Source organism: Saccopteryx bilineata, chromosome 2 (assembly GCF_036850765.1).
Source record: "Saccopteryx bilineata isolate mSacBil1 chromosome 2, mSacBil1_pri_phased_curated, whole genome shotgun sequence".
NCBI lineage: Eukaryota > Metazoa > Chordata > Mammalia > Chiroptera > Emballonuridae > Saccopteryx > Saccopteryx bilineata.
In genome coordinates, this window is record NC_089491.1 from 168,801,210 (window position 1) to 168,818,274 (window position 17,065).

At 45.1% G+C, this 17,065-nt stretch overlaps 1 protein-coding gene across 9 annotated transcripts in view; it reads right to left on the minus strand.

Moving 5' to 3' along the window:
• Window positions 1-17,065, minus strand: part of TBC1D30 (TBC1 domain family member 30) — a 148,251-nt gene that overhangs the window by 123,187 nt on the left and 7,999 nt on the right. For 3 of the 9 annotated variants that reach the window (XM_066258362.1, XM_066258363.1, XM_066258360.1), the window contains exon 1: window positions 9,168-9,791. The exons of 1 other annotated variant lie outside the window; for it this stretch is intronic. In XM_066258362.1, the coding sequence (XP_066114459.1) occupies window positions 9,168-9,627 (460 nt within the window). In that variant the 5' untranslated portion in view covers window positions 9,628-9,791. Of the gene's footprint in view, window positions 1-9,052; window positions 9,101-9,167; window positions 9,805-17,065 lie in introns of those variants that run through there. 5 more of the 9 variants (XM_066258364.1, XM_066258357.1, XM_066258359.1 and 2 more) reach the window with 4 other exon arrangements.

Sequence of the window (17,065 nt, forward strand, 5' to 3'; positions counted from 1 at the left end):
CACACACACACACACACACACAATCTACATTCATAAAGCTAATAATCTCAACAGCAGTTTTCTACAAGTGAAAAGAAGACTTAGGAATCGGAAATGTCAACAATCTTTACATGAATAATCATTACAATTTGGAAGTTTTGTCACACTTGGTATTATCATTAGTCACCACAGTGTGACCTGCCTTCCACTAAGCTTGGCAATGGCTAGGCCCTCACTAGAGCTCCTGTGTGGGGTTTTTGGATCTACTCATGTTGAAAACAATTTGGAGAAACTAGAGAGGATCAGAAGAGAACACAAAGAAATGTTCAAAAGTAAGAAAAATACTTCAGGTCCTGGTCAGTTAACTCGGTTAGAATATTATCCCAATAAGCCAAGGTTGTGGGTTTAATCCTGGCCAGGGTACATAAAAGAATCAACTAATGAATGCATCAATAAATGAAACAGCAAATCAATATTTCTGTTTCTCTCTCTCAAAAACAAATCAATAATAATTAAAAATAAAAATACTTCAATTGCAACCAAAAAAATAAAGTACCTAGGAATAAATTTAACCAGAGAGATTAAAGACTTATACTCGAAAAATTATAAAACATTGATAAAAGAAATCAGGGAAGGCCTGACCTATGGTGGCACAGTGGATAAAGCGTCAACCTGGAAATGCTGAGGTCGCCGGTTCGAAATCCTGGGCTTGCCTGGTCAAGGCACATATGGGAGTTGATGCTTCCAGCTCCTCCCCCCCTTCTCTCTCTCTGTCTCTCCTCTCTCTCTCTCTCTCTCTCTCTGTCTCTCCCTCTCCTCTCTAAAATGAATAAATAAATAAATAAATAAATAAATAAAAGAAATCAGGGAAGATACAAACAAGTGGAAGCATATACCGTGCTCATGATTAGGAAGAATAAACATCATTAAAATGTCTACATTGGCCCTGGCCGGTTGGCTCAGTGGTAGAGCATCAGCTTGGCGGGCAGGAGTCCCAGGTTTGATTCCCGGCCAGGGCACACAGGAGAAGCGTCCATCTGCTTCTCCACCCCTCCCCCTCTCCTTCTTCTCTGTCTCTCTCTTCCCCTCCTGCAGCCAAGGCTCCATTGGAGCAAAGTTGGCCCAGGCGCCGAGGACGGCTCTGTGGCCTCTGCCTCAGGCACTAGAATGGCTCTGATTGCAGCAGAGCGACGCCCCAGACGGGCAGAGCATCGCCCCCTGGTGGGTGTGCCAGGTGGATCCTGGTCAGGCACATGCAGGAGCCTCTCTGACTGCCTCCCTGTTTCCAACTTAAGAAAAATACAAAAAAAAAAAAAAAGTCTATATTACCCAAAGCAATTTATAAATTCAATGCAATACCAATTAAAATACCAATGACATACTTCAAAGATATAGAACACATATTCCAAAAATGTATATGGAACCAAAAGAGAACACGAATAGCCTCAGCAATCTTGAATAGGAAGAATAAAGTGGCAGGTATCACACGTCCGGATATCAAGTTATACTACAGGGCCATTGTACTCAAAACAGCCTGGTACTGGCATAAGAACAGGCATATAGATCAATGGAACAGAATAGAGAACCCAGAAATAAACCCACACCTTTATGGACAACTGATATTTGACAAAGGAGGTAACAGCATACAATGAGTAAAGACAGCCTCTTCAACAAATGGTGTTGGAAAATTGGACAGATACCTGCAAAAAAATGAAACTAGACCACCAACTTACACCATTCACAAAAATAAACTCAAAATGGATAAAAGACTTAAATGTAAGCTGTAATACCATAAGCCTCTTAGAAGAAAACATAGGCAGTAAGCTCTCCGACATCTCTCGCAGCAACATATTTGCCGATTTATCCCCACAGGCAAGTGAAATAAAAGACAGGATAAACAAATGGGACTATATCAAACTAAAAACCTTTCTGCACAGCTAAAGACAATAAGAACAGAATAAAAAGACAAACTAGTCCTGGCCGGTTGGCTCAGTGTTAGAGCGTCAGCCTGGCGTGCAGGAATCCCAGGTTCAATTCCCGGCCTGGGCACACAGGAGAAGCTCCCATCTGCGTCTCCACCCCTCCCCCTCTCCTTTCTCTCTGTCTCTCTCTTCCCCTCCCGCAGCCAAGGCTCCATTGGAGCAAAGTTGGCCCGGGCGCTGAGGATGGCTCCGTGGCCTCTGCCTCAGGCGCTAGAATGGCTCTGGTTGCAACAGAGCAACGCCCCAGATGGGCAGAGCATCGCCCCCTGGTGGGCATGCCAGGTGGATCCCGGTCGGGAGCATGCAGGAGTCTGTCTGACTGCCAACCCGTTTCCAACTTCAGAAAAATACAAAAAAAAAAGACAAACTACACAATGGGAGAACATATTTGACAATACGTCTGATAAGGGGTTAATAACCAAAATTTATAAAGAACTTGTAAAACTCAACACCAGAAAGACAAACAATCCAATCAAAAAATGGACGAAAGCCTGACCTGCAGTGGCGCAGTGGATAAAGCGTCGACCTGGAAATGCTGAGGTCGCCGGTTCGAAACCCTGGGCTTGCCTGGTCAAGGCACATATGGGAGTTGATGCTTCCAGCTCCTCTCCACTTCTCTCTCTCTCTCCTCTCTTTCCCTCTCTGTCTCTCTCTCCCTCTCTCTGTCCTCTCTAAAAATGAATAAATAAAATAAAAATTAAAAAAAAAATGGATGAAAGAAATGAATAGACACTTCTCCAAAGAGGACATACAGATGGCCAATAGGCATATGAAAAAATGCTTAACATCACTAATCATTAGAGAAATGCAAATTAAAACCACAATGAGATTATCACCTCACACCAGTCAGTATGGTGCTCATCAACAAAACAACACAGAATAAGTGCTGGCAAGGATGTGGAGAAAAGGGAACCCTCCTGCACTGCTAGTGGGAATGCAGACTGGTGCAGCCACTGTGGAAAACGGTATGAAGATTCCTCAAAAAATTAAAAATCAAACTGCCTTTTGACCCAGCTATCCCACTTTTAGGAATATACCCCAAGAACACCATAGCGCTGTTTCAAACGGAGAAATGCACCCCCATGTTTATGACAGCATTTTTCACAATAGCAAAGATCTGGAAACAGCCCAAATGTCCATCAGTAGACAAGTGGATTAAAAAGCTTTGGTACATATATACCAAGGAATACTACTCAGCCATAAGAAATGATGACATTGGATCATTTACAACAACATGGATGGACCCTGATAACATTATACTGAGCAAAATAAGTAAATCAGAAAAAACTGAGAACTATATGATTCCATACATAGTTGGGACATAAAAATGAGACTCAGAGACATGGACAAGAGTGTGGGGGTTACGGGATAGGGTAGAAGAGAGGGAGGGAGTTGGGGGAGGGGAGGGGCACAAAGAAAACCAGTTAGAAGGTGACGGAAGACAATTGGACTTTGGGTGATGTGAATGCAGCATAATCAAATGTCAAAATTGCCTGACCAAGTGGTGGTGCAATGGATAGAGCATCAGACTGGGATGCGGAAGACCCAGGTTCGAGACCCCGAGGTCACCAGCTTGAGCGTGGGCTCATCTGGTTTGAGCAATAATTCACCAACTTGGACCCAAGGTCGCTGGCGCAAGCAAGGGGTTACTCGGTCTGCTGAAGGCCCACGGTCAAGGCACATATGAGAAAGCAATCAATGAACAACTAAGGTGTCGCAATGCGCAACGAAAAACTAATGATTGATGCTTCTCATCTCTCTCCGTTCCTGTCTGTCTGTCCCTGTCTATCCCTCACTCTGACTCTCTGTTTCTGTAAAAAAATAAAAATTAAAAAAAAAAGTCAAAATAACCTAGAGATGTTTTCTCTGAACATATATACCCTGATTTATCAATGTCACCTCATTAAAATTAGTAGTAAATAAATAAATAAAAACACTGCAGAGGTCAAAGCAAGTGAACTTTTGGGGTCTGTATAAAAGAACTGCAGGGGAGTGCTTCAGCACTGTAACAGCTGAGAAATGCCATTTGACCTTGAATTAACAAGAACTTCCTTTGGACCAACCAACTATCTGTGTGATCTTAGGCAAGGTAGTGCTCCAAGTCTCAAAATTATGCTTAGAATACAAGATTATTCTGAGAAAAAAATGTGAACAGTCTTTGAAAACATTAATTGCCTGACCAGGCGTTGGCACAGTGGATAGAGTGTCGGACTGGGATGCCAAGGACCCAGGTTCGAGACCCCAAGCTCACCAGCTTGAGCGCGGGCTCATCTGGTTTGAGCAAAATTCACCAGCTTGGACCCAAGGTCGCTGGCGCAAGCAAGGAGTTACTCGGTCTGCTGAAGGCCCACGGTCAAGGCACGTATGAGAAAGCAATCAATGAACAACTAAGGTGTCGCAATGTGCAACGAAAAACTAATGATTGATGCTTCTCATCTCTCCATTCCTGTCTGTCTGTCCCTGTCTATCCCTCTCTCTGACTCTCTCTCTGTCTCTGGAAAAAAAAACACATTAATAAAAATAGCATTAAAAAAGAATAAGGGACTGACCAGGCGGTGGCGCAGTGGATAGTGCGTTGGACTGGGATGCCAAGGACCCAGGTTTGAGACCCCGAGGTTGCCAATTTGAGCGCAGGCTCATCTGGCTTGAGCAAAATTAAAAATGCTCACCAGCTTAGACCCAAGATTGCTGGCTCAAGCAAGGAGTTACTCGGTCTGCTGAAGGCCCATAGTCAAGGCACATATGAGAAAGCAATCAACGAAAAACTGATGATTAATGCTTCTCATCTCTCTTCGTTCCTGTCTGTCTGTCCCTATCTATCCCTCTCTCTGACTCTCTCTCTCTGTCCCTGTAAAGAAAAAAATAAATAAACTTACAAAAAAAAAAAGAATAAGTAATGTCTACAAAGAAGAGAACAAAGACTAGTTATTTCTCTCCTCTTGAGTTCAAACACAGTGGGCTGTAATGGGAAATAAGAGCTCATTTAGGTTAAGTGAAACTATTTGGGTTTTAAAGATGGTTAAATGTGAGCACAAGCTACCAAAGGAGATCAGAAGCTCTTCGTTCTTAGATTCCTTCAGAGAATATCCTTTCTTTGAATGTTTACAAACTTTCCTTACAGGAGTAGCAATATCATCTTGCACTTAAATTACCATATACTTCTTCCACAAGAGTCATTTTCAGTGACTCTTAAGGTACCTACAGCTCTGTGGGTCTCTGAATTATACGTATTGCCTAATATGGAAAAAATCTTCAAAATCAAGTTTGAGGATCTACAGCATTATTTGCTGGTGTATAAGCATCCTGAAGACAGGAATAAAGCCTTCTTTATCTTTGTATGCCCACAACATCCGCTATTGCTCCTAACATAGTGTTATTAAATAAATAGGAAAAATGAGAAGGTCACCAAATGCCAAACAGCAGACAATTTCCTCTAAGGAACCCCAGTGTGTATAATAATTATTATAGCTAACATTTATTGAGTACTTTACACACATTAACTTACATAATTCTCACTACAGCCCTCTGAGGTAGGTGTTACTATTACCCCTACTTATAACTGAGGAAAATGAGACAGAGAGGTTAAATAGCTTGTCTGAAGTCACACAGTAGGGAACAGTGGCAGGATATCAACTCAAGCACTCTGACTTCCAAGCTCACCCCTTAATGAAAACACTGAGAAGAGAACTTAGATTTCCTGAGAAACCATTTTGGTGCCTCAAATAAATAAAGGATCCACATAAACTAAATATGTAAAATTAGGCGCTACATTGATGCTATCACAAAGTCTCTAACAGAAAGAAGAGAGAATACACAGGTTATCTGCATTATATGAGACTCCTTACGTGTATTATGTTAATAGAGATGTTTTGACCCTGTAAAACAATCAGGTATCCTATTTGTAAGGTTTGGGTTCAGGGCACCTTTAAATCCAGAGCCCCTACAGTGAGGTTGTAGTTAACTGGTTTGCTCTTCTCTCACTTAATGGCTTCCTGGCCTTCACTTGGAAATGGAGCAAAAAACTTATCTTTGCAGAAAAGTCAGGGAAAGCTTACATTGGAAAGGGCCCTGACAATTAGGGGAGTTTAAATCACAATAGTTGTAAAAGCCTAGCCACAGGCCTAGAGAGGCCACAAACCCGTGGAAGGAGGGGTGACTGGCTTGCTCGAAGCCTCAGAGGGCCTAGCCAGCCCCAGACCTTTGAAACTAGCACAGGCCTCCTTTAGACAGTTGAACTGGGAGACAAACAATTTGGAGAAACTGTGGCACCTCTCCAATCCACATACAAAAAAATATTACTTTGTACCTATATAAGCAGTGATGTCAGCTGCTTTTTCCAAGACCCCTGACTAAACTATAAAAACCCTATTCCAGGCCTGACCTGGAGTGGCACAGTGGATAAAGCGTCGACCTGGAAATGCTGAGGTCTCCGGTTCGAAACCCTGGGCTCGCCTGGTCAAGGCACATATGGGAGTTGATGCTTCCAGCTCTTCCCCCCTTCTCTCTCTCTTTCTCTCCTCTCTCTCTCTCTCTCTCCTCTCTAAAATAAATAAATAATTTTTTTTAAAAAAAACCCTACTCCAACGCTCCCTGTTGCCAACACAGCTTTGGTCCATTTCAATACACTTGCACCTTGGCATTTTAAATAAATTTTCCTGCCTGACCTGTGGTGGCGCAGTGGGATAAAGCATCGACCTGGAACACTGAGGTTGCCGGTTCGAAACCTTCGGCTTGCCAGGTCAAGGCACATATGGGAGTTGATGCTTCCTGCTCCTCCTCTTTCTCTCTTTCTCTCTCTCTCTCTCTCTCCCCCCCCCTCTAAAAATCAATCAATAAAAAATAAATAAATAAATTTTCCTTTTGGAACATATCAGCCCTGTGTTTTCAGTTCAGCTCTCCCAGGTGCCCACCCATAGACCTTGTCAGCTGTTTCATCCAGGATAAGGCAATCTAGACCTGGAGTTCTCTCCAGACCTCCAGGTCTGACCTAGTTGGGGGTTTATACTTACCTGCCAGTTGCCAAGAGAAGCTGAAAGGAGGCTCTCCCTCTTCCCCACAGCCACCTCCCATTCGGGTACAAGGGGCTTAGCCTGTCAGCTCTTCCATATGGTATAAGGCAGTCCAGCTGGAGTTCTCTCCAGGTCTGACCTAGTAGGGAGTTTATACCGACCTGCCAGTTGCCAAGGGAGACTAACAATAGGCTTTACCCTTCCCCAGTTGACTGGCCATCCCAGCTTCAATCTTTCACTATTAAGCTGTAAAATTAAGCAGATAACTGTTTCCATCACCTGATTCTTTTTTTCTTAGAATTCTAATGATGTTTAGTGATCAAGAGGTGTGTGTGGTGAGGGGTGGCTACTCTAATATGTCATGTTATTTCTCCTAATAGGGTTGACTGCAAGGACAGATTATCAGGCATCTAACCATGCAATAAAACTGAGGCCTGCCTGACCTGGGGTGGCGCAGTGGATAAAGCATCGACCTGGAAATGCTGAGGTCGTCAGTTCGAAACCCTGGTCTTGCCTGGTCAAGGCACATATGGGAGTTGATGCTTCCAGCTCCTTCCCCCTTCTCTCTCTCTGTCTCTCTCTCTCTCCTCTCTTAAAATGAATAAAAAAACAAAGAAACAAAAAAAAACTGAGGCCTGTCTTATAGGTCTTATGAGTGACAACTAGAGTGGTTACTCGTTTGAAATACATTTGCAAGGCTGTACTGTTACTTTTTTAAACATTAGTTTGCCAAATTTCTTCTTTCAAAAGGAAATCACTAATCCTCCAAATTTGCTCAGTAATGAAAAGTGAACAGCCTTGTAAAAACAGAAAGCCAAATCATAACTTTTCAAAATTTATTTTGTTGGATTCTGAAAGAACTATTGCCCTATGGAACTGTAGTCATAAACATACACTCTGAAAACAGTCAAATAATTGTATAAAATTAAATGGCACAATTCCAGCGAAGTTCCACGCAGGGGGAGGAAGATGGAAGTCATTTGTAACAATCAGCTGGAAAAAAAAATCTTCACTAGGAAACCAGAAGAGGAAGCTTAAAACTGTTTACATAGATTTGAGAAAACAGACTGATTTATTCCTTTTCTGATTAGGGCACCTTTAAATCTGGAGCCCCCACAGTGAGGTTGTAGTAAATTAGTTTGCTGTCCTCTCACTTAATGGCTTCCTGGCCTTCACTTGGAAATGGAGCAAAAAACTTATCTTTGCAGAAAAGTTCTTTTGTTTTCTGGCAACAGCTAGTCCGATTTTTCAATTAGAGACAGGATATCACTCTCTCTTTCCCCTCTCCCCCGGCAATTTAGCACAGGACATTAATTCAAGAAATGTGGTGGTTTAGCATCTATTTTCCACACCTCATTTCAGTTTGTAAATTGAGGTCTTGATATACACACACACACACACACACACACACACAAAGACAACTATAATAATTGTGATTGAGCCAGAAAGACAATCTGTGAAAAGTTGAGAGGGAAAAAATCTCAATTAGGACACAGCATGAGAGTCTGATAACAAAAGAAAATCCCAAATTGCCTCTCCCCCTGAAAACCAAGGCCATTTTTGTATGACCTCTCCCAACTGATGGTACCAGCTAGCAGTTAAATTCTGTGGTAACGCCAGCACTCTAGGACCCTCCACTAATAAAAAGTCCACCTAGTGGACTTTTATAAAAAGGTTCTTAAAACCAGACGTTCTGGCAGAAATGGAATTCACACGTTCTGCTTAGAAACCGCATTATCGAATTATTCTGCCTCATTAGTTAAACACTATTCAAGTGGTGCGGACAGAGAGGCAGATTATTAATAATAATAAAAAAAGGGTCCAGGCGCCTCTCTTCTCCCCCGGTGCCCTCTACGTCGCTTCACATATACTTAAACTCCAAACATGTCCTAACAGCTGTTCTGGCAAAATTAGAACCTGGGCTGCCTCTCCCCTTTGAGCCTCCACAAAATACTCAAAGGCTCGAGTATTTTGGGGGATGGGGAAATGGGTGGGGAAGACAAGAAATATGTCTAGTCATGAGTCCGTGACACCGTGGACACCAGCGACGGATCAAAGAAGACCCCATCCCAAACTTAGTACCTGCGCGCCTGACCATTCACTCCGGTGCGCACAGGCGAGCGCGGAGCCAGGGCAGGAAGAGCAGGGGGGTTCCGGGACACGCCCTCCTCCAGGACTCCCCTCGTCTGGCCCTCACCTTTCCGCCGCAGGTACTGCCGCTGGTGCCGCTGGCTCGGCCGCTCCCGCAGCTCCTGCAGCACACGGCAGTCCCCGGCGCTCCGGCGCCCGCCCGGGACCACGTCGGAGCTGGAGGCCTCGGTGGAGCTGTCGAGGCTGTCGCAGCGCCTCTGGCGGCCCCCGAGCCCTCGGCCCCCGCCGACCGCCTCCTCCTCCTCCGTGCAGCTGTACAGCTCGGTGAGCAGCCCGCTCACCAGGGACGCCGTGCGGCTAGTCCGACCGCCCGGCGGCTCGCCGGACTCCGGAGCCTCCTCGCCTTCCCAGGAATCCTGGGAGCCCCGCGGCATCCCAGCCGGGGACGCCCCCCGCAGGTATGAAGTCCGGGACACTTCAGGAACCGCTTCCTCTGCGACATCCTCCGGCCTCGCCTCAGGCTCTGGGCGCGGGACCCGGCCCCCGCCTGCGGGAAGGTCCTCCATAGCCCCGGGCGTGCGACGGCCCGATCCCGCCGATCCCCGCCCCGCCGCGCCTTTTAGTTCCGGGAGGAGGCGCGGCCTCTCCCCGGCGGGGTGCCCTCGGCCAGGCGCCACGCCAGCGGACTCCAGATCCCGAAGGCGTGGAACCTCCCCTGAGCAGGATTCGGGTCGCCGCCCCTCGGCTCCGAGCGGGAGTGGCCACGACGTTGGACTGAGACACCTGTAGCAGGTGAGGCCCGACTTCGGCCGGAAGGACAAGTGCGCCTGGCCGCTGCCACCTTCACTTTTAAGTACGTGATTTAACTCAAAAAAAGCAACTTCTTCAGCCACCAGCTAGAAATAATGCCTGGAAGAGTTTTGAACGCCAATCAACAGGCACAGACAAGGAGCTCCCTTCTTCATATCTTGAGGGCACAATGCCCAGCGCTTCTCACCTTCCCACCAAATCTGGACACCTTTCAAGGTGTTCTTAGTTTGGTTTCTGACAATAACCTTTCTGAAGCCCTAGCATATTCTTGAGATTTAATAATGCTGTAAACTTTTTCCTTCAGTGAAAAATAAAGTACTAGATTAAGGTCAACTAATTCCCTGGCACAAGACCTAATAGAGAATGAGGGTTTAACAAATGAGCATTAGATGACCAAACTGATAAATTGACCTAGCCGATTCCAGCAGAAAAGTCAACATGATATACTAAGAGATGTATGTTTATAGTAGTTCTCAACAGAATAACTTAGAGGCACCACTCCACTGTAGGTAATTTGCAAATTTAATAGTAATTGTCCAGCCTGACCAGGCGGTGGCGCAGTGGATAGAGCGTTGGACTAGGATGCAGAAGACCCAGGTTCGAGACCCCGAGGTCGCCAGCTTGAGCGCGGGCTCATCTAGTTTGAGCAAAAAACCCACCAGCTTGAATCCAAGGTCGCTGGCTCCAGCAATGGGTAACTTGGTCTGCTGAAGGCCCGCGGTCAAGGCACATATGAGAAAGCAATCAATGAACAACTAAGGTGTTGCAACGCGCAATGAAAAATAATGATTGATGCTTCTCATCTCTCTCCGTTCCTGTCTGTGTGTCCCTGTCTATCCCTCTCTCTGACTCACTCTCTGTCTCTAAAAAAAAAAAAAATAGTGATTGTCCACCCTGGCCGGTTGGCTCAGTGGTAGAGCATCCATGAGGTGTGGATGTCCTCGGTTGGATTCCCCATCAGGGAACACAGAAGAAGCAACCATCTGCTTCCTCTCCCTCCCCCCCACTTCCGCAGACAGGCTCCATTCCAGGGTGTTAGCTCCATGGCCTCTGCCTCAGGCACTAAAAACAGCTTGGTTGCGGAGCAGTGAGCAACACCCCAGTTGGGCAGAGCATTGCCCCATAGGGGACTTGCCTGGGTGGGGACTCATGTAGGAGTCTGTCTCTCTGCCTCCCCTGCTCTCACTTTAAGTAAATAAATAAAAATAGGGGGAGAGCCTGTTCCCCCTTGTAAATAGAGCAATTTGTACAAACCTGCATTTTTTTTATTTTTAAATAAACCCTGACCCAACTGCTATGTTCCTTTTTGTATGAAATATTTGAATGATAATAAACTTATCTAGACTGTCAAATAAATAAATAAAAATAATAATTGTCAGCATTTTGAGTGTTTTTGTGGGGGTTTTTTTGTATCAGGCACTGTTCTTTTTAAATGGAGCCCGAGCACTATATCACTTTTTTGTCTTTTTTTTTTTAATAAATTTTTATTTTAATGGGGTGACATCAATAAATCAGGGTACATACATTCAAAGAAAACATTTCCAGGTTATCTTGTCATTTAGTTCTGTTGCATATCCATCACCTGAAGAGAGATCGTCCTCTGCCACCCTCCATCCAGTTCTCTCTGTACCCCTCCCCCTCCCCCTCTCCCTCCTTCCCTCCCTCCACCCCCCGTAACCACCACACTCCTGTCCATGCCTCTTAGTCTCACTTTTATGTCCCACCAATGTATGGAATCCTGCAGTTCCTGTTTTTTTCTGATTCGCTTATTTCACCCCGCACAATGCTACCAAGACTCCACCATTCCGCTGTAAGTGATCCGATGTCATCATTTCTCCTAGCTGAATAGTATACCATGGTGTATATGTGCCCCATCTTCTTCATCCAGTCCTCTATTTTTTTTTTTACAGTGATTAAAAGCCTTTAAGCAAACTCTTGGCCAATACAGCAAGAATCCATAAAAGAGTAGTGTCCTTAACATGTTCACCAAGTCCAAGTTGGCCCCATCACCATGCCAAATCCCTGAAAAATGCAACCCAACCACAGTTCAGTCTGTTAGGAGCTGTCACAGGGAGCAGGAGTCCAGGAAAGTTCCCCACAGGAAAAGTCCGCATGGCACTGGAATTGTTGTCACCATTCTATACTTTGCAGCTCATGTCCAAGTCCCAATGACCGCTGCTTCTAGCTGGCAATGATTCAGGTAGACCACTATATCACTTTAACTCTATAAAATACTATTTTTTACATTGAGGTACAGTTGGTCCTGGCTGGTTGGCTCAGTGGTGTGTGGATGTCCTGGGTTCAATTCCCAGTCAGGGCACACAGTAGGAGTGACCATCTGCTTCTCCACCCCTCCCCCTCTCACACCTCTCTCTCTCTCTCTCTCTCTTTCCTCCTCCACCTTCTCCTCCTCCTACAGCCATGGCTTGATTGGAGCAAGTTGGCCCCATGCACTGAGAATATCTTCATGGCCTCCTCCTCAGGTGCTAATAAGAGATTGGTTGCTGAGCAATGGAGCAACACCTCAGATAGGCAGAGCATCGCTCCCTAGTGGGCTTGTCTGGTGGATCTCTGTCTATGAGCATACAGGAGTCGGACTCTGCCTCCGAGGACCCAGGTTTGAAACCCCAAGGTTGCAGGCTTGAACACAGGCTCACCAGCTTGAGTGCAAGGTCGCTATCTTGAGCGTAGGATCATAGACATGACCCCATGGTCGCTTGCTGGCTTGAGCCCAAAAGTCACTCACTGGCTTGAAGCTTAAGGTTGCTGGCTTGAGCCCAAGGTCACTGGCTTGAACAAGGGGTCACTCACTCTGCTGTAGCTCCCCCAATCAAGGCACATATGAGAAAGCAATCAATGAACAACTAAGGAGCAGCAACGAAGAATTGATGCTTCTCATCTCATTCCCTTCCTGTCTGTCTGTCCCTCTCTGTCACAAAAAAAAGATAAAACTATTGAGTGTGTGTGTGTGTGTGTATATGTTATAATTTATATAATACAAAAATAATGATACCTTACTAATGTAATGTCTTGATTAATCACATGATTTTTCTGGCTTGCTTGCCTGCAAATTTATTTCTCAGACCATCAGAATGTACACTTTTAGCAACTTCATTTTTAATTGATATAATTGAAAGCAATGTTAGTTGCTCTTGGCAAATGTATGATTGCCAATTATTTTTTATAATATTTAATTTTGCGGAGGATCTTTCTTCCAATTTAATTGTTACTGGAGATGTTTAGGGCATTTTATAGGCTGTATAACAATGGGATACATTTTTGACAGATTTTTTTTTTGAGAGGTGGGGAGATAGACTCCTGCTTGTGCCCTGTGATCCACCTGACAACCCCCCTCTGGGGCCAAGTCTCAAACCAATTGAGCCACTGGCTACTAGAAGGGAAGAGATAAAGAGAAGGGGGAAAGGGAGGGGAAGAGAAGCAGATGGTTGCTTCTCAGTTGTGCCATGACAGGTGATTGAACCCAGGATGTCCATATGCTGGGCCAATGCTCTATCCACTGAGCAACCCAGCCAGGGCCTTGATAGATTATTTAAAAATAAATATTTTAGCACATGTAGGGTTGGTGATTCCTGTGGAACAATTTTTTTTTTTTTTTTTACAGAGGCAGAGATAGACAGGGACAGACAGACAGGAACAGAGAGAGATGAGAAGCATCAATCATCAGTTTCTCGTTGCGCATTGCGACTTCTTAGTTGTTCATTGATTGCTTTCTCACATGTGCCTTGACCGTGGGCCTTCAGCAGACCGAGTAACCCCTTGCTGGAGCCAGCGACCTTGGGTCCAAGCTGGCGAGCTCTTTGCTCAAGCCAGATGAGCCCGCGCGCGACCTCGGAGTCTCAAACCTGGGTACTTCCGCATCCCAGTCCGACGCTCTATCCACTGCGCCACCGCCTGGTCAGGCTCCTGTGGAACAATTTTTCAAGTGAAATTAACTCTTCCTACAGATCAGTTTTATTTAGATATGAATTTAATTTTCAACGTAAATCATAAAGTATAATTTTGCAATTATAAAATTGTAAGTGCTGTAATATTACACTGTAATATTTTCTGTAACTTGTGAAGGGAGTACAAGAAAGTTCAAGTGGCTTCAAACTTCTATATAATTCAAAGTGCCTGTTTATGCATTCTGTCATGGCATCTTCAATCACAAGGAAAATTAATTTTAACTTGTTTTCATTGTTAATAATTCATTTTTCTGGAGCTTCATATAAAAATAATATTTTTTCCATCAAATGTGATGATCTTTTAATTTAATTTTATTTCTAAGCTTATGGATATTTCATTTGCCATGTTGTAGAAGTTTTAAAACTCTGAAGAATTCTAATAATTCTCTGATATGCTTTATTACAATGTTCATCTGTGTGCCTTTTTCTAGTAGTAGTTTACTGACAAAGTTTATTGCCTTAAAGCTGTGGTAGTACCCCAGCTTTCAAAAATTTATGCAAATGTTGCAAAGATGGGATTTGGGAACAGACAGGCAAGCCAGTCCCCCACAGAGGCCTCAGCACTGGTATCATGCAGAGCCCCCTTTTTTTCTGACTGCTGTAGCCACCCCTGCTGCTTCTCCACTGCTCTTCTCTGCTGTTGCTGCCAGCAACCTGAGTGGTCTTTGCCTTGAGGTCCCAAAGGTCCCTGAACTGCCCTGAGGCATGTGCATGTGACAGTTGCTTGATGTCTGGCTGCTACCTGCTCCGTCTCCTGGCCTGGCTTATCTCCTCTGCTCCTGCTTATGTTCCATATCAGTGGACTTCACTTATAAACTACAAGGTCAAAAGATGAAAGTGTTGGCCCTGGCTCGTCATCCCAAAACAACAAGGTTGTGGGTTTAATACCCGGTGAGGGCACACATGGCAAGCAACCAAAAATTGCACAACTGAGTGGAACAACAAATGAATGCTTCCCTCCCCCCACTTCTTCCTTCCCTTCTCTGACTCTCTAAAATTAAGTAAAAATTAAGCCCCAGCCAATAGGTAGGTTAGTTGGAGCATTATCCCAGGGCATGGAGGTTGCCAGCTCGATTACCCAGTCAGGGAAGACAGAGGAGTGGCTCGATGTTGCTGTCTCTTTCTCTCCCTGGCTCTCTCTCTCTCAAAAAAAAAAAAATAGATTGTTAATAATTTCAAGATGATGACAACGAAGCATTAAGCCAAATATGGGACCTTCTGAGAGTGAGGCTTTGTGCAACTGCAGAGGTCACATCTCAATGTCTGTCCTGGTGGCAGGTCCAGCCTATGACACAAATAACTCTTCTGCATGGGCCACACACTCTGGCAGACCTGTTCTGGACGAAACGTGAGCAATTACTGATCGGAGCCCAAACTGATTATAAATTTAAAGAGCCTTAATTGCCTGACCAGGCAGTGGCGCAGTGGATAGAGCATTGGACTGGGATGTGGAAGACCCAGGTTCGAGACCCTGAGGTCGCCAGCTTGAGTGTGGGCTCATCTGGCTTGAGCAAAATGCTCACCAGCTTGGACCCAAGGTCGTTGGCTTGAGCAGGGGGTTACTCGGTCTGCTGAAGGCCCGCGGTTAAGGCACATATGAGAAAGCAATCAATGAACAACTAAGGTGCCACAATGAAAAAAAAACTGAGGATTGATGCTTCTCATCTCTCTCTGTTCCTGTCTGTCTGTCCCTATCTATGCCTCTCTCTGACTCTCTCTGTCTCTGTTAAAATAAATAAATAAATAAATAGCCTTTATTAACAGCCCCGAGCCTAGAGAGAGAGCAGTATTTAAGGGGATAAACCACAATGTCATAGCTATTACAACAGGTATGCACAACATTCTTGACATTTCCGTAGAAAGCATTCTTTGTTCTAAAGCTGATTACAGTTCTTCCTGTAATTGCTGCAAGGCTAAAGCATAAAACTATATCCTGCCTCTGTAGGCAAGATTTAAGTCAAGATATCTAACTAGTTGGGCTTGTAAAAATTTTTCACTTTTAGCTACTGCCACAGGCAAGCTCCATTTAATGCTTAACTTTCTTGTACAGACTATTGGAGATTTTCTACTCTAAGCAGTTACCAAAAGCAAGTTTAAAGTTCCTTTTTATGTCCAACTCTCTATACACCAGGGGTCCCCAAACTTTTTACACAGGGGGCCAGTTCACTATCCTTCAGACCATTGGAGGGCCAGACTATAAAAAAAAACTATGGCCCTGGCCGGTTGGCTCAGCGGTAGAGCGTCGGCCTAGCGTGCGGAGGACCTGGGTTCGATTCCCGGCCAGGGCACACAGGAGAAGTGCCCATTTGCTTCTCCACCCCTCCGCCGCGCTTTCCCTCTCTCTCTCTCTCTCTCTTCCCCTCCCACAGCCAAGGCTCCATTGGAGCAAAGATGGCCCGGGCGCTGGGGATGGCTCTGTGGCCTCTGCCCCAGGCGCTAGAGTGGCTCTGGTCGCAACATGGCGACGCCCAGGATGGGCAGAGCATCGCCCCCTGGTGGGCAGAGCGTCGCCCCTGGTGGGCGTGCCAGGTGGATCCCGGTCGGGCGCATGCGGGAGTCTGACTGTCTCTCCCTGTTTCCAGCTTCAGAAAAATGAAAAAAAAAAACAAAAAAAAAAAACTATGAACAAATTCCTATACACACTGCACATACCTTATTTTAAAGTAAAAAAACAAAATGGGAACAAATACAGTATTTAAAATAAAGAACAAGTAAATTTAAATCAACAAACTGACCAGTATTTCAATGGGAACTGTGGGCCTGCTTTTGGCTGAGATGGTCAATGTACTTCTCTCACTGACCACCAATGAAAGAGGTGCTCCTTCTGGAAGTGCTGCGGGGGCTGGATAAATGGCCTCAGGGGGCCGCATGCAGCCCACGGGCCTTAGTTTGGGGACCCCTGCTATACACAATACTGAGGTCCCATACACAACACTAGGCCCCTATCACAGATGCACAACAGCCTCACTCAGGGTTGGCCTTGAATGACAGTGGTGAGATAAAAGCCTCCTAATGGTTATAGCTTTGGTCGGTACATCTGACCAGTGTGTGTGGAATGAGACGTGGTTTGAGGTTAGAATATAAATGGGCTCATTGGCCGTAGTGAATGGCATTGATGTCTGGTGAGGAGCCAGGCAGGAAAATGACTAGAAGATTGGAAATAGGGAGGTCTGGGGTAGAGGACGGGATGTGTTGGGCAGATAAAATATATTATGCTTACTTTGTTAAA